Source organism: Nycticebus coucang, chromosome 8 (assembly GCF_027406575.1).
Source record: "Nycticebus coucang isolate mNycCou1 chromosome 8, mNycCou1.pri, whole genome shotgun sequence".
In the NCBI taxonomy this organism is placed as follows: domain Eukaryota; kingdom Metazoa; phylum Chordata; class Mammalia; order Primates; family Lorisidae; genus Nycticebus; species Nycticebus coucang.
In genome coordinates, this window is record NC_069787.1 from 92,901,806 (window position 1) to 92,928,759 (window position 26,954).

The 26,954-nt window shown below is 41.9% G+C and overlaps 1 protein-coding gene across 29 annotated transcripts in view; it reads right to left on the minus strand.

Moving 5' to 3' along the window:
* Positions 1–26,954, minus strand: part of MAP4 (microtubule associated protein 4) — a 206,821-nt gene that overhangs the window by 38,910 nt on the left and 140,957 nt on the right. For 13 of the 29 annotated variants that reach the window (XM_053600474.1, XM_053600481.1, XM_053600477.1 and 10 more), the window contains exon 9: positions 22,415–25,768. The exons of 12 other annotated variants lie outside the window; for them this stretch is intronic. In XM_053600474.1, the coding sequence (XP_053456449.1) occupies positions 22,415–25,768 (3,354 nt within the window). Of the gene's footprint in view, positions 1–6,555; positions 8,211–22,414; positions 25,769–26,954 lie in introns of those variants that run through there. 4 more of the 29 variants (XM_053600496.1, XM_053600497.1, XM_053600494.1 and 1 more) reach the window with 4 other exon arrangements.

The window sequence follows — 26,954 nt, forward strand, 5'->3', positions numbered from 1 at the left end:
CTCTAAGGATGTTTCTCTTTATTTTCTATTGTTTAGACTCAGTACATTCTATTGATCTTTCCTCAAGTTCACTGATTCTATCTTCTGTTATCTCCAGTTTGCTACTGAGCCAATCTAAGAAGTTTAAAAAGCAATTTTCTTCTTCTTTTTTTTTTTTTTGGAGACAGTTTCAAGATGTTGCTTTGGGTAGAGTGCTGTGGTGTCATAGCCTACAGCAACCTCCAACTAGGGCTCAAGCAATCCTCTTGCCTCAGTTTTTCTTTTTCTTTCTTTCTTTCTTTTTTTTTTTTTTTTTGAGGCAGAGTCTCACTATGTTGCCCTGGGTAGAATGCCATGATGTTACAGCTCACAGCAACCTTCAACTCTTGGGCTCAAGTGATTCTCTTGCCTCAGCCTCCCAAGTAGCTGGGCCTACAGGGGCCCGCCACAATGCCCGGCTATTTTTGTTGTTGTAGCTGTCATTGTTGTTTGGCAGGCCCAGGCTGGATTCAATCCTGCCAGCTCTGTAATATGTGGCTGGTACCCGTAGCCACTGAGCTATAGACGCCAAGCCTTGCCTCAGTTTTTCTAGTTTTAGTAGAGACAGGGTCTTGCTTTTTCTCAGGTTGTTCTCTAACTTGTGAGCTCAAGCAATCCATTCACCTCAGCTTCCCAGAGTGCTAGGATTACAGGCATGAGCCACCCTACCCAGCCACTTTTTTGGTTTTTTTGAGACAGTCTTACTCTGTTGCCCAGGGTAGACCGAGAACTATAGCGTTAGCGTCCCTCTCAGCAACCTCAAACTGCTGAGTTCAAGTGATCCTCCTGCCACAGCCTCCCAAGTAGCGGGAACTGCAGGTGCCTGTCATGATGCCTGTCTAATTTTTCTATTTTTAGTACAAACAGTGTTTCATTTTTGCTCAGCCTGGTCTCAAGGCATCCTCCTGGCTCAGACTCCCAGACTGCTAGGATTATAGGCATGAGACACCATGCCTGGCCTGTAAGTTTTAAATTTTGATTATCATATTTTCCACATCTACAATTAAAATTTAGTTCCTTATATAGCTTCTATTTCTTTGCTCAGATTTTCTAGCTTTTCATGTTTTAAGAGATTTCAAATTGCTTGTTAAAGCGATTTTGTGATGGCTACTTTAAAATTCTAATTTTGTATTTTAGCAGGCAATCACCATGTTTCTATTTAGTATGTAGGTTCTGGCTGTAGTTCTAATGACAATCTAGTTTTCAGAGCTCTTGCAATTCAATTGTGGCCTCCTGCTGTGCTCTGGCACCGCTGAGGCTGTCACTTAATCCCTGTGGATACTCCCTAAAAGGGCTGAAGGCACCCAGTGCCACTAGGCAGAAGTTGAGTGATACTGGAGACCCTGAATGAAGAGAGCTTCTCCTGGTTTCTTCTTTGGCTGCCTTGGGCAGGGAGACTTCCTGTGTGATCTCTGCAGGAGCTGCAAGGAGCAGGAAGCACTTAACATTTTTTTTTTTTGAGACAGAGTCTCACTATGTTACCCTCAGTAGAGGGCTGTGGTATCATAGCTCCCAGCAACCTCGAACTCTTGGGCTTAAGCGATTCTCTTGCCTCAGCCTTCTATGTAGCTGGGACCACAGGCACCCGCCACTATGCCTGGCTATTTTTTTGTTGCAGTTGTCATTGTTGTTTAGCAGGCCTGGGCTGGGTTTGAACCCACCTGCCTCAGTGTATGTGGCTGGTGCCCTAACCACTGAGCTACAGGTACCAAGCCTATTACTGTTGTTTTTTTTTGATCAGCAATTTAAGTGTGTCATGGAAGTTTAATACAGGTTCAAGGGTGCCGTGAAATTTTAAAAAAGTTTGAAAAACACTAGGATAGAGGGCTATAAGACACCAGGCCTACAAGTGTCACTGTGGTACGGGGCCAACCTCAGAGTATTTAATTGTATTCACAGGGAGGATCAGGAAAAAATGAGTTGATACCATCTTGTCATAGTAGGTTGTTTTCTAATGCAGAGGTTTCTGTACTTTTCAATGTTTGAATCGTATGTCTAGTTAATAAAAAACTGATTATTTTTCTAGTTTGAAAAATGAGAAGGAAGAAAACCCAACAACTGTGTAAGTCTGGCAGTGCCTTTGTTCTACAGCAAATAAGACTTGTTGCCACTGGCCCCAGACTACTACGAATATTTTTCCATATACAGTATTTTTCAGTAAACAACATGAATGCTTCATGAAGTCTCATTGCCTATGCCAGTGGTTCTCAACCTTCCTAATGCCTCGGCCCTTTAATACAGTTCCTATGGGTTGCAACCCACAGGTTGAGAACCACTGGCCTATGACATATAAATATACTTGTGCATAAGCACAAACCGCTGTCTCCCTCCAAGCTGTACCTCTTACCAAGATCCTCATCTGTTATCCCATGTATACGCTACACAATTGCTGGAGACCACCGTCCCAATGTCCGAACAGTTTTGCAACAGAATAGCTGAAACACAAGTCAAACTCCTTCATAAAACAGTTTTATTCTGTAGGAACTTACCATTATTTTTACTACTACCTGCTGAGAAAATCAGGCTCAAAATGACACCATGACCTTTGATTCTTCTCCTTCTCTCATAGCCTCCACATCCAATTTTCAAATCAAGTTATTTTCATCTGTTAGAATTTTCCTATCATATCCTCAGTGTTTCACTCGCCACTACTGCCTTCAATTCTTTGTTTTCAGGGCAGCGCCTGTGGCCCAGTGAGTAGGACAACAGCCACATATACCGAGGGTGGCGGGTTCAAACCCAGCCCAGGCTCAACTGCGACAAAAAATAGCCGGGCGTTGTGGCAGGCGCCTGTAGTCCCAGTTGCTCGGGAGGCTGAGGCAGGAGAATCGCCTAAGCCAAACAGCTGGAGGTTGCTGTGAGTATGACGCCATGACACTCTACCAAGGGTGACAAAGTGAAACTCTGTCTCCAAAAAGAAATAAATGAGCAAATAATAATTGTTTTCCAGTTCATCTTCCTTACTGAGAACAAATAAGTCTACCCAACAGTGACTCTGTGCTTCTTTATTTGCTGTGATAGGCAGCTACCAGGTTTTTTTTTTTTTTTTTGCAGTTTTTGGCCAGGGCTGGGTTTGAACCCGCCACCTCCAGCATATGGGGCCGGTGCTCTACTCCATTGAGCCACAGGCGCCGCCCCTAGCTACCAATTTTTTCAACATGGGAATAAGGTGGGGGCATTGTAACCTTGGGAAAATTGAGTTCCAAACAATATTTTAGAATTTTCTTCCATTATTTCTTGCCATATATGTAAAGATGGCTTTGGAATGTTTCCTTAACCCATACTCTCTCCTTTGGAGAAGTTTCTAGGTGAATGAAGTAGGTTGGTCTAAATGGCTAAGAAGGCTTAAGAAGGGACCTGATGCACAGTTGACTGGACCAAGCTGAGCAAATAAGACATACTGACTTGCTCACTCTCTAATAGGACTATGACACAGAATGACAGTCAAACAACCTTATGGCCTTGAGATACACAGGAGCACAAACAAAGCTGGCCATATAGTCCAAACCATGGCAATCCAATGCTATTCTGTTCTGGGCAGAACAGAGTCACAAAGGAAGTAAAAAGAGATAATAGAGGAAATAGTTTCCAAAAGAGAACAGAATGGAACATAGGTACAAGGAGAAGCAAAGGTCCCAAGAGAGACATACACAATAGTTGTAGCCTGGCAAAACTTCCTGCAATTGGATTCCCTGAGATTCTTCTATTTCCTATAAATAAAACGTTTTAAATAAATTTGAGTTTCTGTGAGTGTGTTTCTGTTCTCTGAAATCAAAAAAATCCTCAAGGGAATGTCCCATAAAGACACTTAACATAAACTGCCTATGTTTTATACCTTTCCATATATGAGTTCCTTTGCCTAGAAAGCTTTCCCTCTGCATTGTTTGGCATCCTAAGTGTTAAAGGCCCAGCTCAAACGTGAATTCTGAGACCAGCTGCAGCAAGAGCAAGACTCTGTGTCTACTAAAAATAGAAAACTTAGCCAGGCATTGTGGTAGGCACCAGTAGTCCCAACTACTCAGGAGGCTGAGGATCACTTGAACTCAGAGCTGCTGGAGGTTACTATGAGCTAGGCTGATGCTGGGCACTATAGCCTGGGCAATAGGGTGACATTTTGTCTCAAAAAAACAAAACAACAACAACAACAACAACAAAAAACTCCTCCAAAATGTTTTCATGATACAACCCTCAGTTCCCACTAGAACATAAATTGCTTGAAGACAAGTACATTTCCAGTGACTAGATTGTGATTGGCATATGGTAGGCATGTCGAATGATCCCATTTTTATATAGTTTGATCTACACAGTGGTTAATAGAGTCTGCATTCAAGCATTTATCAAGTGAATGGATAAATGGATTTGAATTTTTTTTTTTTTTTTATAGAGACAGAGACTCACTGTACCACCCTCGGGTAGAGTGCTGTGGCGTCACACGGCTCACAGCAACCTCTAACTCTTGGGCTCAAGCGATTCTCCTGCCTCTGCCTCCAAAGTAGCTGGGACTACAGGCTCCTGCCACAACGCCCGGCTATTTTTTTTGGTTGCAGCTGACATTGTTATTTGGTGGGCCTGGGCTGTATTCGAACCGGCCAGCTCAGGTATATGTGGCTGGCACCTTACCCGCTTAAGCCACAGGCGCCAAGCCAGTCATCTGAATTTTTTCTTCAATTAGCATGACCTTCCTTTAGTTTGAACTAGAATGAACTTGTTTTGAAACAAAGGTTTCATTATAACCTAGAAGGAACGTGGTGCTGAACTAAACACTCTGGGGAATCAATAAAAGAAAGACAAAGTCCTGTCCAGTAGAAGCTTATAGCTCTCTGCCACAATTACAAGTATTTAACAACATGAGATACTTGAATGCTTGTGATCCCAGTCATAAGAAATCACAGAGAAAATACGAAAGCTTTTTGCCCATCTCCATTAAAAAAAGTACGGAAAAACCTAGCTGGGCGGGGTGGTTCACGCCTGAAATCCTAACACTCTGGGAGGCTGAAAAGGGTGGATTGCTTGAGCTCACGCGTTCCAGACCATCCTGAGCAAGAGTGAGACCGGATGTTTACTAAAACTAGAAAAACCGAGGCAAGAAGATTGTTTGAGCCCAAAAATTAGAGGTTGCTGTGAGCTACGATGCCATAGCACTCTACCCAGGGCAACAGCTTAAGGCTCTGCCTCAAAAAAACAAACAAACAAACAGAAAAGGCTCAGCGCCTGTAGCTCAAGCAACTAAGGTGCCAGCCACATACACCAGAAGTGGTGGGTTCGAATCCAGCCCAGGCCTGCCAAACAACAATGACAACTACAACCAAAAAATAGCTGGGCATTGTGGTAGGTGCCTGTAGTCCAAGCTACTTGGGAGGCTGAGGCAAGAGAAGTGCTTAAGCCCAAGAGTTGGGGGTTGCTGTGAGCTGTGACACCACTGCACACAGCTTGAGGCCCTGTCTCAAAAAAAAAAAAAAGAAAAGAAAAACCTGTCAGTCTTCAAGAGTCCTCTTCTACTCTACTTACCATTCCCCTAGAAAATACCACTTATTTTTTAGAACAATGGAGTAAAATTTTTTCATTAAATGCACTCTTTTCCAGGTCACAGAAAAGACAATTTTTTTACAAATATAATACATGTTTTAAATCCCCCCAAACAAACTGTGAATCATGGCTCTTTGTATTCAAACTGGACTCAGAAAAACAAGCCTTTTTAGACCACCAACAATAAGAGCCAGGGGAGATGGGGGATGGGGAAGAAAAGAAAGGGCAAGCGGAAAGACAGGGAAGGCAGCCAGGTTACAAAGACCACAACACTCAGCTTGCATTCGATTGCAAGTCTGTCCTTCTCTCTCTACGTGCTCTTTCTTCTCTTCTTCCCTACAAATACACTCAAAACACATACAGAAGAGAAAATTAGAACCTAGATTGGGTCAAACGTGAAAAACAGGAAGAGAATATTAAATAGCCAGCTTTAAAAGGCTCTTTTTCAGTTTGAACAAAAGTAAAATGTTCTCAAAAGCAAAACGGAAAACAGAGCTTCCACCCAGACTTTGCAACTTAATGAGAGGAGGTTAGTGCTGATAAACCCATTGTGAATCTACACAAAAGTGACAGATTTTTCAGGCACAGAAACCAATCAGTTGCGTGGGATGATTTAGAGCCCAAGAATCATTTGGTTCAAACCAATGGGGAGCTGAGGGAATGGGAGGTTGGGGAATGGAGTGGGCAGGGTGACTGAGGTGAAAAAAGGGGCTTTAATTTTTAAGTCCACCATCCTCTGACCTCATTCCCCTCCCTGCCAATTTAGCCCACATCTTCAATCCACACTATCTGTCAAGCCAGGAGACATTCCACCAGACCAGCCAGATTCACTTTGTTCTCTTTTCCCCCCTCACTCCCCACAAGCTCCCATCACAAGGGAATTAAGCTTTCCCCAGGCAGTCACAGACTCTAGCAATAAAAGCTGCCTAATGCTCCTGCCGGTAATCTGTCACTTTGGTTTCTTCCTTGCTGTCTGCTTGTTCCCAATGGAGGCAAAATTTAGAAACATACCATCACGTGGGGGCTCTTCACACAGGAACGAAAGAGAGCTCTGGGTTGCGGTGACCTCAATTTCCTTCTTCTCCGCTAGAGTCGTCCACCCTGGCTTTTTCTCTCCTCCCTGACAGACTTGGAAGCAGGAATCAATTCTTGCTTCACTAATATCTTCTTGTCCTTTTTCCTTACTGCTTCCTTCAGGAATTTGCTCTAGCTTACTATGAAGATATAACCCAGCAGTGCCGAGTTCCTTCTTACCAGAGCTGCGGCTACTGTTGCTAAAATGGGTGAATTCTTCACTCTTCTCAGCCACAGGTTCCTCGCAAATGAAAGGCGGTATCTCTTTAGTAGGCAGCTCCCCAGGGCTCAATTTGCAGATAGCTGACTGTTCCTCAGCCACTGTCATGGAGCGCCTGACACCAGGAGTACCCAGGTTCCTGGGCATGGGACTAGGCACTGGGCCACTGGTGGGAGGCAGAAGGCCAGAAGAAAGCTCTTCTCGGGCAGGGAGCTCAGGATACTTATCTGCGAGGTTGACAGCTGGTGGAACTGAGAGGTGAGAGCATTCAGACAGGGCTCGGCGCATGGCCTTTTTCTGCTGGGGGGCTTGGTTGAGCATAGCACTCTCTTCGGTAGAACAGAGTTTCTCCAAATCCTTGTCATGGCCTCTGATGTGAGAGCCTGCATTCAAATATTCCTGGGTGAACTCCACCATAGTGATTGGTGGAATGCCAGTGGGTGAATGCTCAATAATGGGGGTCGGGTGGGCTACAGTTGCTAGTAGTGGAGACTCACATTTAAACTGCCCAGAGTTATCATTCACCACTCCTATCACTGGGCAGTCAGGGGTGATGCCATTTTCCTCTCCTATAGTTGCTTCCCATGGGCTCTGAAGGTCTTCAGCCACTGGATTAAAGTTGGGGTTCCAAACACTAGTTTCCTGCTCTTTACTGTACCAGGTGGGGGTGTCAGCAGCTCCAGGGAGATCCAGATGTGGCTGGCTCTTGTTCTCTAGTCCATTCTTTCCTGCCAACTTCCCCTGAATGGTAGTGGTTTTGCTTTTGTCTGGCCCCTCTATGAGTCCCAGATGGACCTCAGCAGTCTTCTGGTGAACTGAGTTCCCCTCCAAGGGGTGGCAGGTTTCTGAAATCACATACCTGCTCTCAAGGTGACCCGAGGTTGCCTGATACTCCTTGTCTTGCACTTCAATGCTGCAGTCTTTGTCTAGCTTCCCCTCAAAAAAGCAGAGCTTACTCGGCTCCAAGAAGCTGGCATTCTTCACAAGCCCGTCTTTCAGCTTCCCGTCCATGCTGACATTCAGCCCGATTTCATTCAGTTTGCCCTCTGTCCTCTGCCACTCAAATCCAGCTTGACTGATTTCTTTTGCGGAGTCCATTCGGCACTCTGCAGGCTTGCCCTTACCAAGCTGGCTGTACGCGGCAGTGAGAGAGGCTCGCTGCTCATCTGAGAGCGACATCATCTCTTCCACTCCTCTCCCCCTCTCGCTCCTGTAGCTCTAATACCACCTACGATCACACAGAGCTGACGGTGACATCACACCAAGTCCCCAGTATTCATGACATAACCCATCTTTCCCCCAATCCTCTTCGCTTTTCAAGCAGTTAGGTGGTAAATGTATTTAATCAATGTGAAATAAAGAAAGGAAGAAAGAGTGAAAGAAAGAGAAAGGAAGGAAGGAAGGAAACCGCTTTCGGTACAACCAAATGCTACTGTTAATCTGAAAATGTAATTTCCTGTTAACTAGCACTCCGTTTTTTTATCTGCAATTTAAAACCTGGTATAGTGCCAATCTGGGTACTTAGGATAGTAATTAATCCAGCTTTCACTGATACAGATACATATTATACCCACACATTCAATTATCTGATACTATACCCACCCCTTCACATTCACCCACTCAAAAAAACTGTCTTAAAAAAATAAGACTCTTGCCAATTCCCAGCTGGAACTCCTGAAGAATGAATCCAGGAAATTGCTCAAATTTTCACTTAAAAAAAAAAATACCTTAATGTAGTATCAAAATTGCTAACATTAATTTCTCAGAGGAAGAGTGGGTTTGCTGTCATAGCAATTTGTCAAACTCACTTAAAAACTGACTTGAATGGGGTCCTGAAAACCCAGTGAGAGCTCTGTATATGTTTCTGCACCGTGAAGGAGTTTAATAAAGGGTTCATTTGAAGACTTTGATAATTAGGTCTTTGGGGACATGTATGCAGATTATAAGACAGTTGTGTGACAACATATCCCTTGTGCTTTTCTTTCTGTCCCTGCCCTGCGTTGGTTCCCTGAATGAGCTGGGTTGTTTCCTCCTGCACCAGCCCTGCTCTTTCCAGTCTACTGATCTCTTAGGTGCCATATGAACATACTCAGGGCAGTTTATTTTCCTTTGACCTCTAGAATTAGGGACAACATGTGGCTTATTTTTCTTTTCTTTTCTTTTTTGAGACAGAGTCTCAAGCTGTCACCCTGGGTAGAGTGCCGTGGTGTCACTGCTCACAGCAACCTCAAACTCTTGGGCTTAAGTAATCCTCTTGCTTCAGCCTCCCAAGTAGCTGGGACTACAGACGTACGCCACAACGTCTGGCTATTTTTTTTTTTTGGTTATAGTTGTCGTTGTTTGGCGGGCCCGGGCAGCATTTGAACCCGCCAGCTCCAGTTTACGTGGCTGGCACCTTAGCCGCTTGAGCTACAGGAGCCGAGCCTTTCTTTTTTTTTTTTTTTGTTAAGACAGAGTCTCAAGCTGTGGCCCTGGGTAGAGTGCTGTGGTGTCACAGCTCACAGCAACCTCAAATTCTTTGGCTGAAGCGATTCTCCTGCCTCAGCCTCCTAAGTAGCTTTGACTACCGGTGCCCACCAGAACGCTGGCTATTTTTTTTGTTGCCATTGTTGTTTTAGCTGGGCTGGGCCGGGTTCAAACCCACCTGCTTCGGTGTATGTGGCTGGTGCCCTACCCACTGAGCAATGGGCACTGCCCAGGCTTGGAGTTTTTTTTGCCCACCAGAGCCCAGTGCCACCATTTAGCATGGTCTTTTGACCTGGGCTCTGAGCTTACAAATTATAAATTTGGGACTGAGAGAGCCATAAAACAAAATCCCTGGAAAAAAAAAATTACACTGTAAAGATGAGCCATACTCTACTTTGAACAAAGTTGATTTTTGTTATCTAGACTATTAAGTTACTATCTTGTATAACATGGGATACTGTGAAATAGTCTATCTAGAATTCAAGAGAAGAATTTTCCCAAGATGAACAATTTAGATTTTTTTTTTTTTTTTTTTTGTAGAGACAGAGTCTCACTTTATGGCCCTCGGTAGAGTGCCGTGGCCTCACACAGCTCACAGCAACCTCCAACTCCTGGGCTTAAGCGATTCTCTTGCCTCAGCCTCCTGAGTAGCTGGGACTACAGGCGCTCGCCACAACGCCCGGCTATTTTTTGGTTGCAGTTTGGCCGGGGCCGGGTCTGAACCCGCCACCCTCGGTATATGGGGCCAGCGCCCCACCGATTGAGCCACAGGCGCCGCCCTTTTTTTTTTTTTTTTTTTTTTTTTAAAAGCTATTTGCTGCTAGGCATGGTGGCTCAAGCCTGTAATCCTAGCACCCTGGAAGGCTGAGGTGGGTGGATGAATAGCCTGAGCTCAGGAGTTCAAGACCAGCCTGAGCCAAGAGGGAGACACCATCTCTACTGAAAAATAGAAAAACTAGCCGGGCATTTTGGTGGGTGCCTGTAAGCCTCAGCTACTCAGGAGCCTGAGACAAGAAGATCACTTGAGCCAAAGAGTTTAGGGTTGCTGTGAGCTATGAAACCACAGCACTCTACCAAGGGCAACAAAGTGAGACTCTGTCTCAAACAAAAACAAAATCAAAAAACTATTTGCCATCAACTGCAATGATCTGGTTACAGTTTTTTAATAACACTTTTAGGAAAAAAGAGTTAGTTAGGATTGTTCCATTTTTGGTCTAGAAAACGCGAAGAGATTACCAAGGTCCAGCTCAGGAACTGAAGAATGTAGTAGAAAATCATAGTAGAGAATCACTTCCACAAAGCTTGCTAAACTGGAGCCTCTGTCCCCAAGAACTTTCTTTATTTCTAGTATCCCTCATATAATTTACTCCAGTCCGCAAATGGAGTGCAGGAATCAACTGTATATGCTTTTTGCATTAATTTCAGTACCTGACACAGGTTATGCTTATGGTCAGTGGTGGCAGTATTGTAACATTGAATAAAATGTGAATTTCCGTATCTCCTCTATCCTGAACATGAACTGGGCCTAATGTATACTTCTCCTTTCTTTTGATCTCAAGAATTTTTATAGCAACACGTGGTAAAGCACAATAAAGTTTCAAGGTCAAGGATACAGGTTTCTATCCTTTAGGGCAAAGACTCTTGCTAAGGAAGAGGAAGTGGGGTATAACAAAATGAAGAGGGTGTCAGGAATATCATGATTCTGATTAATAAAAGAAAAATATGAGAAGAATTGTGGGTACAGAAAGGCCTTCTTAATAAAACACAGTAGAAGTCTGGCTTTCTTACTATTTTTATACATGCTACTGAATAATACAGTATGTGTAATGTGTGATGAAAATCACTGAAGTCTGGAGGTGGAGAGGATGACGATGCAGTATAGTCTAATACACCAGACAGAAACATTTGGAAACTATCTTAGAGATCAGGTTAGGTTCAACACAACCCCACTTACTCAAAGCCTGCTCGCTTACCCCAAAACACACACCCACACACTCCTATTCCCACACCCTTGATTTACCGACACGTTTTATCTTTGGCTTCCAGGGAAAAAATAATTTGGCTTGGAGTCAGAAGACCAGATTTTAAAGTAGGTCAATGCCTTTAAGATTCTGAAAAATTCATTTAACTGCTCCTAGCTTCAGTTTCTTCATCAATAAAATAAGGGAATCTGAAGGAACCTTCCAATTTGACAGTTTTAACATTCTTACATGTCAATAAATTGGGTGAAATAACTAAGGAATCACAGGTCTGCTGCTGTCCAGCTCACAAAGTGATTTTTAACTTGGGGCACCAGCAACTAGTATGTTTAGTAACTCTACTATCTCATGTGAGAGGTGATATCTCAATAAATCAAAACAACAAGACAAAACCCACAACCACCTATAAGAAATACCAAGAAACCCTAATTTCAGTCAACAGACAAGAGAGAAAGAAAAACTAAATCTCAATATCTGAGGCATTACCTAAAGAAAATTATATTCCTCAAATCTCTTATAGGACAAAGGTCGTTACATTAAAACATACTACAGGAACACTGACATATGTGTCATAGCAGAGAATCAGGATGCGGAAATTCCTCTAATAAGCACCTCATTTTACAAAGAAGCAAAATTGGGTTCAGAGGAAAAAAAGTGAAGTGGTTTGCCCAATATCAAATAGTGAAAACTTAATGGAAAAGCTACATAGAAGATGCTGGGTTTCCAAATGCTAGTCTTCCCACACCATTGAGCAAAACATTAATATTAGTCACTGGATGATTTTTTTTTTTTTTTTTGGAAACAAAGTCTCACTCTGTTGTCCTGGGTAAAGTGCCATGGTGCCATAGCTCAAACACTTGGGCTCAAGCGATCCTCTTGCCTCAGTTTTCCAAGACTACAGGTGCCTCCCACAAGGCCTGTCTAGTTTTTCTCTATTATCATCATTATTATTATTGAGACAGAGTCTCACTTTGTCACTCTCTGTAGAGTGCCGTGCACAGCAACTTTAAATTCCTGGGCTCAAGCGATTCTCTTGCCTCAGCCTCCCTAGTAGCTGGGACTACAGGTGCCTGCCACAACACCCAACTATTTTGTTTTGTTTTGTTTGTTTAGCAGGCCTGGGCCGGTTTAAACCCACCAGTCCCAAAGCATGTGGCCGGCGCCTTAACCACTGAGCTACAGGTGCCTGGCCTAGTTTTTCTACTTTTGGTAGAGATAGGGTCTCAAACACCTGAGCTCAGGCAATCCTCCTGCCTCGGCCTGCCACTGACTCTCCTTTTTAATTGTTCTTTCTTAATCAGTGAAGGAAAGTATGTCAAACTTTAATTTGCAATTGTATTTTTTTTTGTAATCAATTAAAAACTTCCAAATTAATACATAGTATGCACAGATGTGTGTGTTTGGGGGAAGGAAAAGCAAGAGTTTAATAAAGGGAGAAATAGAAGCAAAGCATTTAGTTTTCAGTGTTTACCTTGTACTGTTAGTATGATCTTGTTTTGTTATAACTACCCAGAGAATGAGTAAGGTGTGTAAGTAACTTGAGCAATCCTGCTACTATTTGCCAGGCTCGAGAGAACTTATATTTATGTTAATGTTTTTCTTTTTCGAGGGACAGAGTCTTACTCTGTGGCCCTGGGTAGAGTGCCCTGGTGTCATAGCTCACAGCCTCAAACTCCTGGGCTCAAGACTTCCTCTTGCCTCAGCCTCCCCCAGTAGCTAGGACTACAGGTGCCCACCATAATGCCTGGCTATCTCTTTTACTATAGATGGGGTCTCGCTCTTGATCAGGGTGGCCTCCCAGAGTGCTAGGATTACAGGCGTGAGTTGGCCTTTATGTTAATGTCTTTTTATTGTGCCTCAGCACTGCAAGTTTCCCTTCATGCTGCTTTTGAGTAGGGAGGGTCCCGCCTCACTAAGAAAAAGTAGAGATTGGGAGGGTTTTACAGAGGAAAAGAGACAGAGTGGCTTATAGTTTGATTACACTACTATTTCTGCAATGCAAAACGAGAGATCATATGGAATAATAATTAATGCCTTTGTTCTTATCCAAATGAGGTGCATATTGCTTTGTCAATGATGGGGAAACCCTACTACAGAATAATTAATAAAACCTGAGGATGGCCAGTTCAGTGGTGTAGTCAAATAAGAATTATGGACATACTATCACCCAGGAATGTACTTTCCCCCCACAGAAATAGCTACATCAAGGAACCCAAACTTCTCAAGCCACTGCGATATTATATTGCATGAAGTTAGTGGACATGCATGAAATCTTATAAGGGAAGCCTGGTCAGGTTTTAAAAAAAAGTACATGGGGGCATCTGTGGCTCAAAGGGGTAGGGCGCCAGCCCCATATGCCAGAGGTGGCGGGTTCAAAACCAGCCCAGGCCAAATACTGCAAAAAAAAAAGGTACTTAACCAGGAAACTTAAATTCCTTGCCTCTAGGTGCTATTCCTACTCATTCTGAACTCAATTTAAATGTCACCTCTGTGCAGTCTCTTTGACCCTCCTACAATAAGTCCTTCATGTTATGACAACACTCTACCCCTTTTTAGGATTTAGAAACTACACTGTAATCTTTTTATTTATATGTCTTTCCTGGTAGCTTCTAGAAGACAGGAATGTGACCTATCCGTTTCTGCTGTGTGGGTGCCTAGCACAGTGCTTGACATAATAAATAAGCTCTCAAAAAAGATCTGCTCAGTGAAAGGATGAATGGACTCCCTTTATAAGGCATCTGTATTAACCTGATCTTTCCCATCATTAAAACTGTTTTCAACTCATCCCAAGAGGTGGTGATTTGAAATGTCCTTTGGGCTGAAGATTATGAGCTTCCATTTCATTTTGAGCCTGAAGAAAGTGCAAGGATTCCAATGTGTCTGGTCAGAAAACAGTTTCTAAGACTCTTAGCAGACTGTAACTACATGTCACACCTCAAAGGGCTTTGGCACAGCCTGCAGGTCTGTTTTTACCTTGTGCTTGAAGCTAGTATTTAACCTGTTCAGGGCCTTGGTTTTTGTACTTGACAACTGGTGTCTCTGCATTCTTTCTTACCAGTTACCAAGGCAACACTACTTTGCAGACTGACCAACTGTTGCCAGTTATTGCCATCAGGAAATAATTCTAATAATTCTAATATCATTACAATGAAAGTCAATAATTCTATGGATTACAGTGATTGATGACATTCTTTACTAATAAAAGCTGAAGATTGTGAAGTCATAATCTGGTTTCTTACCTGAAAGTGAATGAGGCATATATTTATACATACATATATGCAAACCATATTATACAAAATCTTAACAATATTTATCATATATGTAACTCAAGAAAATCATGATTCTCTATGATTTAACTTTCAAAAGTTTGGAAGCAAACAGAATGAAACATTTGAAGCCAGTAATTTGATTTATGAGAACCCAAGACATTAAAATGCCCATAGATGAAAAATCTCTAAGAAATACAACTTGAAAATTCCAGGCCTGGCTCTGCGGCTGTGGCTCAAGCGGCCAAGGCACCAGCCACATACACTTGAGCTGGTGGGTTCGAATCCAGCCCAGGCCCGCCAAACAACGACGGCTGCAACCAAAAAAAAAAAAAAAAAAAAATAGCCGGGCGTTGTGGCAGGTGCCTGTAGTCTCAGCTACTTGGGAGGCGGAGGCAGGAGAATCGCTCAAGCCCAGGAGTTAGAGGTTGGTGTGAGCTGTGATGCCTTATCACTCTACCCAGGGCGACAGCTTGAGGCTCTGTCTCAAAAAAAAAAGAAAAGAAAATTCCAGGCCTTTGTTCTTTTACAATAGCATTGACTAGCTCATGGCCTCCCCCTGGGAGAGAAACATCCAACTAAACTGGGAAGAGCTGTAATACCACAGCACTCTACCTAGGGCAACAGCTTGAGGCTCTGTCTCGAAGAAAAAAAAAAAACAAACAAACCTACAGACCCTGCTTGTTCTTAACCTGGGGACTGCCTGTACTGAAAATCAGAAGGTAAGTTTTTAACCTTACTATTTCAGAATCCTCACCCTACCCCACCCCGTCAGAGGGTAAAAGTGAGGTATGAGGGAATGTGACAAGAAGCTTCCTTTAAGGTACGATGATAGATTGCTTGATACACTTTAGAGAATATTTAGATGTTCTGGACCAAACAAGGTTAATAGTAGCACTGACTACACAGGATTCTTTGAGGTTAAAAGAGTTTAGCACAGTGCTGAACAAACAGGTTAAACAGGCGTCCTCAAACTGTGGCCCGCGGCGGGCCACATGAAGCAGTGTGAATTGTATTTGTTCCCGTTTTGTTTTTTACTTCAAAATAAGATATGTGCAGTGTGCATAGGAATATGTTCATAGTTTTTTGTTTTAAACTATAGTCCGGCCCTCCAACCGTCTGAGGGACAGTGAATTGGCCCCCTGTTTAAAAAGTTTGAGGACGCCTGGGATAGACAATTGGTAGCTATTTTTAGCTGTATGGCATATAGAGTCCTCCAAAATTTCATTAATGTGCTAGTAAAAAAAGAAATCAGAGAGTGAGAGGGCAAGTGAGAGAAAAGCAATAAAAAAAGAACTTCACAAATGCCACTACAGTTAAGAAAAGACATTACCAAATGGATACTTCTCTAGTTGTAAAATAGTAGCAAGTTCTAAGATTACAAACGTTTTTTTTTCATCTGCTGAGCATATTTTATTTATGTACAAGGGACCCAAAACTGTTAGAATTCTGGGTTTATAAATTGCTTCAAGTTTCACACCAAGAGAATTTCTCACTATAAACTGACATTCCCAGCTGCTGGAAGACAGTTGATGGGCTCAAGCAAACTGAAGAAAAAGAAATGAAGCCAGATAAAAAGATCAGGCATCACTATGGCAAAGGAAGGGCCCATTTATAAGGATCCCTAACAGTCCCATTCATAACAAGGACATACCAAGTGCATTGTCACTTACAGCTCTACTTGGTTTCCAGGGGAACAACTAAATGGAGCAGATACTAGAATCCAATATGGATCATCCTTTGAAACTTCCACTTCCCTTCACAAAAAAACACAGTCCACCAAGAAGTTTTTTTGTGACAAATTGAGCTCAAAATTCCTGAAGTATCTCATTAATCTTCTCTGCCTAATCAAACATGCATAATATGTGAAGAAACTTTCTACTAAAGCTCTCCTAAATTGAGAGCAGCACAAAAAAATAATAAGAGCGGAAATAGTAAGCTGCAAGAGAGTTTAGCAATATATTCACTTACGCTACTTCCAAACAGGATAAGAGCAGCAAAATTCATTTATAATTCAAAAAATGTCATTAGGCATCATGTATATGTAAAGCTCTATGCTGAGTGTTAAGAACACATGAATAAATCAAATACTGACAGACTCTGGAGAAAAACATGCTAGACAGAGTTAAAAGGCCTAGATTCTAATCCTAAATTAACCTTTGACTTGTAATTTATGTCCTCATGATGTTATCTTTATTTCTCCAGCTATAAAGTGCTTACTTGGGTGTGTGTGTGTGTATATAAACACACACATATACATATATGTGCATACACGTGCACACACAAAAGCCTCTGTAAGCTGACCACAAACTGGTCAATATAAGGAACCGGGTCTACGATACTGATAGCTACATGTGGTGCATGTCTGGTTTATGAAAATTAAAATTAGGTCAACTTAAGGAAGAGGTCAATGTAGGGAAGTGATCAACTATGCAGGTTGTAGTGTGTGTACATATGTGTGTTGTATATATATATTTATTAATTGTCAACCTGCATCTTTTTCTTAAGTGCCTAAAACTTCTGAAAGCTTCTTTTGAGGCATGAATAAGCAAAGCCTGCGCCTTAGAATCACATAGACTTGGATTCAAATTTTAGCTCTGCTTTATCAGCTATGTGGCCATAACCTTGAGGGCCTCCTTTTACTCACCTGAAAAATGGAGAGAATCTTTCATAGCATTGTGTACTGTGTATGATTTATCTATCTATAATAATAAGGCAAATAATATTCACTCAACAAATGGTAGATGCTATTATTTTTATTAACATCCCTAATAATATCTTTACTACTCAAACATTAAAAGCAATGGGTAACACACGACTGCAGGACAAATGAGAATAAAGTATGTAAGAATCAGAGGCAATCTAGGGGTAGGGTAATAAACATGAATGACCTGAAGTGAGGAACAAAGATACATACCAAAGGCAGGCTAACTACTTGAACATGTGAAAGGCATATAATGTTACTGAAGAGAAAACTCAACAGGAAAAGACATCAGCTTTCCCTAGGATAATCTACAAACTGACACAAAGAAAAATATTTGAATTCTTTTTTCTTTTTTTTTTGAGACAGAGTCCCACTATGTCGCCCTCAGTAGAGTGCAGTAGCGTCACAGCTCACAGCAACCTCAAACTCTTGGGCTTAAGTGATTCTCTTGCCTCAGCTTTCCAAGTAGCTGAGACTACAGGCGCCCGCCCCAGCTATCTTTTGTTGCAGTTGATATTGTTGTTTTAGTTGGCCCGAGCCAGTTCGAAACCTCCAGCCTCGCGCCATAACTACTGTGCTACAGGTGCTAAGCCTGTGTTATTTTTTCTTTTACAAAACAATACACACCATACCTCAAATTTATATTAACCATAAACAAGCAAGAACAGTCAGAACAACTCTGAAAAAAGAGTAATAATGCAAGAGGTGGGGGTAGCTCAATTAGATATTAAAATATAGTATTAGGCTAAATTGCGTTACTAAAGCCTGAATGGAAAGATCAATGGATCAGGCAAGAAAAGTCCAGAAACATATCAAATATATACAGGAATTTAGAGCACGACAAAATATATACAGTGGAGGACAGATGGTGGGATGACAAAGTAACCCTATTTCATACCTTATAAACGAAACATACAAAAAACCAAAACCAAAAACCCAAAAATGGGCAAATGGAAGACTGACCACAGATTCAAAATGCTAAAAGCTAAAAATTAATAGATGAGAAAATATTTTTATAAACTCAGAGTGGGGATGGCTTTTACAAGCTTGATAATATATAGGAAGGCAATAGGCACTCATTCATGCTAAGGGTAGGAATGTAACTCGAGTACATTTCTGTGACTCTATAGGGAGCAATCTGGCAACACCTACTAAAATTACAAACATATTCTTTTCAGCAGAGATCCTAGGGCTCTGGAGCCCCTTTTTACTATACACATATACTTACATGAGTATGACATTCTGTAATTACAAGGATAGTTTATACATCTTCTTTTCTTTTTTTTTTTTTTTTTTTTTTTTCTGTAGAGACAGAGTCTCACTGTACCGCCCTCGGGTAGAGTGCCGTGGCGTCACACGGCTCACAGCAACCTCTAACTCCTGGGCTTCCGCGATTCTCTTGCCTCAGCCTCCCTAGTAGCTGGGACTACAGGCGCCCGCCACAACGCCCGGCTATTTTTTTTTGTTGTTGCAGTTTGACCGGGGCTGGGTTTGAACCCGCCACCCTCGGCATGTGGGGCCGGCGCCCTACTCGCTGAGCCACAGGCGCTGCCCATACATCTTCTTTTCTTTTCTTTTTTGTCCTTTTCTTAAAATTTCAGATTAATATGAGGATACAGATGATTAGGTTACATTGTTTGCATTTGTTAGGTAGAGTCCAAGTTGTAGTTGTGCCCTCACCCAGGAGGTGTGCCATATACCCTTGCATTGCGCCTGTTAGGTGAGAGCACACTAATCCCCTTCCCTCCCCACCCCCTGCACTTGAGTTATTTGTGTTTTTCTCATGTGTGGGTTTCTATTTGTTTATCTACTGGTTTCATATTAATATTGAGTAAACCAGTTTCTTGCTTTTCCATTCTTGTAATACTTTACTAAGTAGAATTTCTCCAACTCCATCCAGGTTAAAACAAAAGATGTTAAGCCTCTATCTATTTTTAAGGCTGAAAAGTATTCCCTGGTATATGCATCTTCTTCCTTCCTTTCCTTCCTTCTCTTTCTCTCTTTTTTTGAGACAAGAGTCTCACTTATAGCCCTTGGTAGAGTGCCATGGCATCACAGCTCATAGCAACCTCAAACTCTTGGGCTCAAGTGATCCCCTTCCCTCAGCCTCTCGAGAAGCTGGGACTACAGGCACCCCCACAATGCCTGGCTATTTCTAGAGACAATGTTTTGCTCTGGCTCAGGCTGGCCTTGAACCTGTGAGCTCAAGGCAATCTGCCGGCCTCGGCCTCCCAAGTGGTAGAATTACAGGCATGAGCCACCATGCCCGGCCCTGCATCTTATTTCTTTTTTTTTTTTTTTTTTTATTGTTGGGGATTCATTGAGTGCATCTTATTTCTAATAGAAAGAAAACCAGGAAAAAAAATACCTTAATGCCCTTCAACAAAGAAATACTACATAGCTAATAAAAATGAATGAGTGCCCTTTCTTTGTACTGATTTGTAAAGATCTCTTTAAAAATGAAGTTTAAAAAGCAAGACATACATCAGTAGGTATGTATATGTCTCACTTATATGAAATCAGGAAATACATAGACCATTGCTATTTATACATAAATTCTGGAAGGATATATAAGGATGCTGTTAACATTGCCTGCCTCTGGAGAGGGAAAATTGGAAGGGGGTTGATGCAGGGAGGCTGATTTACGTTTTACTGTAAGTATTAATTTATACAAAAATTAATACAATTAATTGACTTTATTAACTTATACAAAAATTAGTAAAAAAAATTAACTATTAAAAAAAATACATAGTCCTTAGGAAACAGATATGATAGAATTTAGAGCACACACAGTAAATTTTGTCCAAAATCCTTCACCTCCACTTAGTCACTCTGCAAGACCAACTCTAATACACGATCTCTGAGCCTGGTCTGACAAAGACAGGGCCCCAAAATCTCTGCAGCACCTGCTTTGCTTCCTCAAGGAGAATAAATCCTTTTTCTGCATTTCTTCGGAAATAGTGAGCAAAAAGAGATCAGTAGGATTTCACAAAATTTACATGCTAACCTTTGGATCACTGCTGAAGCTAAAGAACTAGCTTACAAACCCAAACTAAAGGAATGGATAGACTGCTAGCAAGCCCTCTATGTACTACTTCATTTTCTGCCTTGGTAATAGGGTAGCTAACAGAAGAAAGATGAGAATCACTTAAACAATGTTTAGCATTTGTTACTCACACAGCAAATATTCCTTATTTGGTACAGATTCATGCACAGTATAAGCTTTACATAAAAGAACAAGTCCATACCATGCAGAACAAAATCTCATGAGGAAGCCCTTCTAAAAGCCTGTCTACTAAGACCAATTGGTGGTTTTTTGGAATTAGAGCTGTGTCATGCAAGTTGGGAAATAGTGATTGAGAAACAGTCATTTGTAGGCTATGAAAACACAAGGAAACATTTTCCAGGGAAGCCATGATTAAATGTATATATTTGGGGGGGGATAAAAAGGCTACCATTTCTAAATCTTAAAGGAATCATCTTCTGAATCTCATTCTACTTACTTGTTGAATGAGAGCCAAAAAGGATTAAATTATGAGGAACCCAACAAAGGAAAGTTTCATGGATTGGCCCCAAACTCTAACCCACATGTAACTGTGGGCCAATGGCTATAAACAATAAACTAGTCAAAGAATGTGGTTACATCACTGCAGTATTGTTTTCCTACTAGAAAACAAATAAAGTCTATGCCTATTAATGCTGGTCAGAGGCTACCATTTCCTCATAGACAAATTGCTCTCATTTCATCTAAAAGCAATCTGTATATCCATACTTTTTTTTTTTTTTTTGAGACAGAGTCTCACTTTGTCACCCTTGGTGAGTGCCGTGGTGCCATAGCTCACAGCAACCTCCAACTCTAGGACTCAAGCAATTCTCTTGCCTCAGCCTCCCACATAGCTGGGACTATAGGCACCCACCACAATGCCTGGCTATTTTTAGAGATGGGGGTCTTGATTTTGCTCAGGCTGGTCTCGAACTCATGAGCTCAGGCAATCCACCCACCTGGGTCTCCCAAGTGCTAGGATTACAGGCGTGAGCCAAGGTGCCCGGCCTATATATATATCTATATATATATATATATATATTACATATTATATTATATATATATATATATTTTTTTTAGAGACAGAGTCTCACCTTGTCACCCTCGGTAGAGTGCTGTAGCATCACAGCTCACAGCAACCTCCAGCTCTTGGGTTTAGGTAATTCTCCTGCCTCAGCCTCCTCCCAGTAGCTGGGACCACAAGTGCCTGCCACAATGCCCGGCAATTTTTTTTGTTGTTGTTGCAGTTTGGCCGGGGCTGGGTTTGAACCTGCCACCTCGGTATATGGGGCCAGCACCCTACTCGCTGAGCCACAGGAGCCGCCCTACAGATATATATACATATATACATACATATATATATATATATATATATATTTTTTTTTTTTTTTTTTTTTTTTTTTGCCGGGGCTGGGCCCGAACCCACCACCTCCGGCATATGGGGCCGGCACCCCACCCCTTTGAGCCACAGGCACCACCTACATATATATTTTTAAGAGACAGGATCTAGCTCTGTTGTCCAGGCTAGAGTGCAGTGGCATCATCATAGCTCACAGCAGCCTCCAATTCCTGGGCTCAAGCGATCCTCCCACCTCATCCTCCCCAGCAGCTGGGACTACAGGTGCTAGCTATCATGCAATTTGGATATTTAGTCCCAGCAGCATAAGCTACATACATATAGAGAAAAAGGTCTCAAACACCCTGCTGGATATAAAATGTTTTCTTTTTTCCTGTTGAGTACTTATACCAAATAATAATTAAAGTTTGGCTGTGATCTTTACATACAGGAGGAACAATTTTTAAAAACTAAAAGTAGTGGATGATGACAGGCCTTCTGCTAACAGTTCATTGATTTAAATTCAACTTCTCCTAAAACTCAAGGTTCAGTGCTAGGCAAAAAGACATGCAACCACGTCACCAGCCTCCTCAAGCTAGATACAATGCATGCCTTGGCTGTAGAAAACACGTAAGTAGCAGTTATCAATTTTCATGCCAACAAACCTATTATTAACAAGGATGATTAGAGTCCAGATGGAACTAAAACACAAGCTTTTTGCCTTTTGGGTGACGCTGACTCAAAACCACAAGCACACACATTCACCCATGGCAGGTTCATACCACTGGACTTCAACTGCTTGGATCTCTCTCGTTCTTGGATTGTAGACTTTGGAAAAAGTGGAGTAAGTCCTCGGGACTTGGTAGGTCTCATATAGCCTTTCATTGGTTCTGCCATTCTGCTTTTATCTTCCTTCTTCCCTTCTCTCAGTGTCTTTGATTCTGATTTTTCTGTCATTTTCTGAGGTGCCTCCAAGACCCTATCACTGAGTCCAGGAAGTTGAAGACCTTTCGAAGTAGTCATGACCAACTTATCTACCACTCCTGAACGAGGAGCTTCAACTTTACTATCTGACTGGAGTTCTGAAGTCGACAAGGAAGCACATTCCAATTTTGTGATTTTACAAGCCAGATTAATTTCTGTCAAGTTATCCTTTTCATTTTTTGGAGGTAAAAGAGTTACATCCCCTTCTTTATTCAAACTATCTGGGCCCTTGGAATCTTTCTCCTCAGCATTTTGGTCCTCATAGAAACTGAGCTTTTGCACTTTGTCTGTCAATAAGTCAGGAATTTGAAGTGGAGCAGAACCTTCCTCAGTGTCTTTCTCTTTGTTCACTGGATATGCTGGGGCTTTACCCCTATCTGCTTCTGGGCCTCTGACCTCTCCTGAGAGGCTCTGGTTCTCTACTAGCACTCCAGGAAGAAGGTGCCCTTTTGCTAGCTCTGTGATTTTCTCTTTTGAAGGCTTGGATGCACCACTATGCACTGACTCAGATTCCCCTACCACATGCCCTTCATTGATCCCTGCTTCATTTTTCAGAGAATCAGCAAGCTCACCTTTATTCTTAGTACAATGATCTCCCTGACCGCTAACTGTTTCTATGGCTGCTGTAAAAGGTAGAACAACTCCTGTGTTTGCAGAATGCACAACAACAGAGGAAGCTTTGGGGCTTTCTTGACCTGAGACTCCATCTTTGTTGTAGTTATCTACCACTAATAATTTGGGCATCTGGGCTGGGGCGATCCCTTGCCCACTTTTTGCCAAGGTATCTGGAAAGAAATCAATTTCCTTTACTACTTGAGAAGTAGGAGCAGACAGTTTTTCACAGGCTGCTGATTCCAGAGCCTCTAGAGAAACTGACTTATTTATCGGTTCTGACAGTGTTCTGGGACAGGTAAATGTAATATTTCTATTTTCGTCCACATAGCCCATTGCTCCAACTTTGTGGTCCCCTGTGGTTTCCATAGGAACATGTATTTTTGTTGCATCTATCTTATTCTCCAGAATGTGCTTCTCTGGAGAACTATTTTTAACCTTTTTACTTTTTCCATCATTACTCCTTTTCTTTGGTTTCTCAGCCACTGCGGCATATCCCTTGGCTGCATCTGTCTTATTCTCCTCAGACAATACTAAAGGAACAAATTCAGCCCCCTGGATTTGGTCTTGGCAGTTCACATCTGTCACCTTGGCAGCCATTTCGATAACAGAAGCCTTGATTGGGTCTGTTTTGTTCTCCCCAAGAGTTTCAAGCTCAAAAGAATGAGCCTCAACATCTCCACCCTTTCTGTCAACTACTTCCGATGTGAGTGTATCTGATGTATGTGAGAACAAAGGATAATGCATTTGGGGGGAAATGAGTCCTAAATCCCTATTTTTATGGGGGATACTAACAGCATTTCCATCCTTCCCTACAAAAGGTAGGTCTAGGATTTCTTCCTTCCTCTCCACTCTAGTAGGCTGTGTGGAATAATTATTTTTAAATTTTTTGGTTTTGCCTTCATTGCCTTTCTTTTTAGGCTTTTCAGAAATCCAGGAAGCTGCCTCATGATCCATCCAAGGACACTTTCCTTCCTTGCTCTGGTTACTGACACCCCTATCTTTGACTACAGCTTCTCTTTCTGTCCAAACATCAGAAGTCTGAGTCATGCCTGACCCATTTCCCAAAGGCATTAATGGCTGCGAGGTATTTGATTCTTTAGGGTGAGTTGTCACCTTAAGCTCTCCCATCACCACAGTGAGATCAGCTATTGTTCCTGGATGCTTTGAAGAATCCAGCCCCAGCTTCTCACTCTTCTCCTGAGTAGTCATTCCTCCAGTTTTAGGGATTGGCTCACTCGGTATAAGAACGGCCCTTCCGTCCTTCTGGCTATCCAGAACAAATGGCAGCTCAGATTTTGCTCTTGCCTTCCCAGAATTTGCTTTCACTTTCCCAGAACTTCCCCTTCCCTTCCTGCTTTTGCCATCATCTGCCACTCTCTTAAATGCTTCGTTCTCTAGCCCAGGGACCTGCACTGACATCTGGCCCTGCAGCTGCTCAGAAGCAAACGTGCTGATCTCTTGACTTTGCTTGGGAAAAGCTTCCCCTTTTAGTACTTTACTCTCTTCAGCTGCTTCGGGAGACTCTTTCTGTTTGACGTTCTGCAGTATAGTCATTTTACTTTCATCATTCCCTTCTTTTAGGCTACTTTCTAACAGATTACTTGTTGTCAAAGTGGGTATCAGATTAGGCTGTTCTTTTGCTGCAGTGGGTTTTAAAACTCCATCCTTAACCTCTTGGTCTGAGATAGGAGAGCAATCCTCTTTGGGTCTGATAGCCAAAGGAGTTTCTACTTTGTGTGCAGAAAATTCTGTCAGGGGTCCTTTCAGATTGAGAGAGCCTATTGCCTGGCTTTTCTCCACAGGAGTCTCCATGAGGGGTTTGGGCTGTGGTTTATATTCATCTCCCTTCAGCAATTTCTTGTCTGGGATCTGTAGTATTGACTTGCTGCCTTTGCTTTCTTCCTCTACTCTGAGCTTGGGCTGAGAATTTATTATACTTTTTGGAGGTTTTTCTGAAGGACACAAAGAAACTCTAAGACCCTCTGAGACAAAGTTCTCAGCTACCTGTTTGCCTGCTCTAGAGTCAACTATACATCCCCTTTTTAGGTTTTCTCTGGGTACAAGTCTACATTCTGTGCCGATAGTGGGAGACTGGCTGAGCAGAACACTTGACTTTGCTGTGTCAGCTGCAGAGGGATGACCTTTAGGCTCATCTGCACAGTCATCATCCCAAGGTCCTCCAGCTCGGGGTTGAAAATATCTCTTTTGCTTTGGTTTCTTCTTCTTTTTCTTCATCATCATTGGTATGCTCTGTACATCCCAGGCCTCCCTGCCAAGATCCCTCTGGGTTTCAAGTGAGTCAGCGTGAACACTTTTCCTTTGGTTCCCAGGCTCAACACAGGAAGATGAACCAGAGACCCAACCTAACTCAGATGAAGAGCAGCAACCCAACCTGGGATCAAGAATCTTCTGTGGAGGAGAGCCTCCCAATAGCTCAGGAGGGACCCTGGCAGGCTTAAGTTGGGTTGACCTGTGGTCCCTGGGTCTGCAAACTTGTTTGGCTTGTGTGGAAGGGGTACCGCAATACATGAAGTTGGCTAAAATTCCAAACAGAAACTCCTTGTTATTGTTTCTTAAAAAAAAAAAAAAAAAACTATTTAATGACTCATGTAAGTAGTCTATTTTCACCAATCTATGTAAAATCTATAATTTAAGAAAACAGTTTTTTCTAAAACACTTCTCACACTTAATTGGAGTCAGCAACATTTAACAGAGATCATCATTTGAGGTGAAGATTTTTTTCAAATACATTCACAAAATATTTGAAATATTTCATTTCAGAAGTAGGATTCAATTTAAAAACTGAAGTATTTCACATCTTCTAAACGCTATAATAAATACTGCCTATAAATCTCATCTGATTTATATTTGTCATTATTAGTGCTTGTCTCTTTTTGGTGACATTAACTGTTTAAATTAAATATATATAATTTTGGACGAAATTTATAATTCTAAGAGTTTATCACCAAAATTATACTAATACTTATAAACTAACCAGATCAATTCTGAGAACTTGACCAGAAGGACAGACTTATGCTACTTACAAAGAAAAAACAAAAACAAAAAAATAATGAACTAGTATTTTGGCCAGAGAAAAATTCTCATCTTTCTGTTATAGAATGAGAGCACCTGACTTTGAAAGACAAATGTATTAAATTTCAATGATGGACTCCCACATGTACCTACCAAAAGAGAAATATACATAGTATTAAGTAGGTTAATGAATTTCAACAATTAGGATAAGCACCTTTGGAAAAATTTCAATAGAGTTATCTGGTCCAATCTCCTGCCTCCAAGTCAATACAATATGGATCCAGGATCCTGGAAAGAGTCTCAGTAAGAGCAAGTCTATGCCAGCTCCTGTCAAGCTGACCAAATGAATTGATTTCAAAGAATATAAAAATAGCTAAGTAGTACTTTTTTTGTCCTTACCCTTCAATGTCCTCAAAATCCTACCCTTTTTTTTTTTTGGTTTGTTTTTTTGAGACAGGGTCTCAGTCTGTTGCCTCAGCTAGAGTGTAGTAGCATTGTCATAGCCCACTGCAACCTCAAATTCCTGGGCTCGTGTGACCCTCCTGGGGGCACCCTGTTTTAGCCCCCAGAGTAATTGGGACTACAGATGAGCACCTCCATACCCAGCTAATTCTTTTCTTTCTTTTTTTTGTAGAGACAGCATCCCACTTTATTGATTACACTGGTCTCAGACTCCTGGCCTCAAGTGAT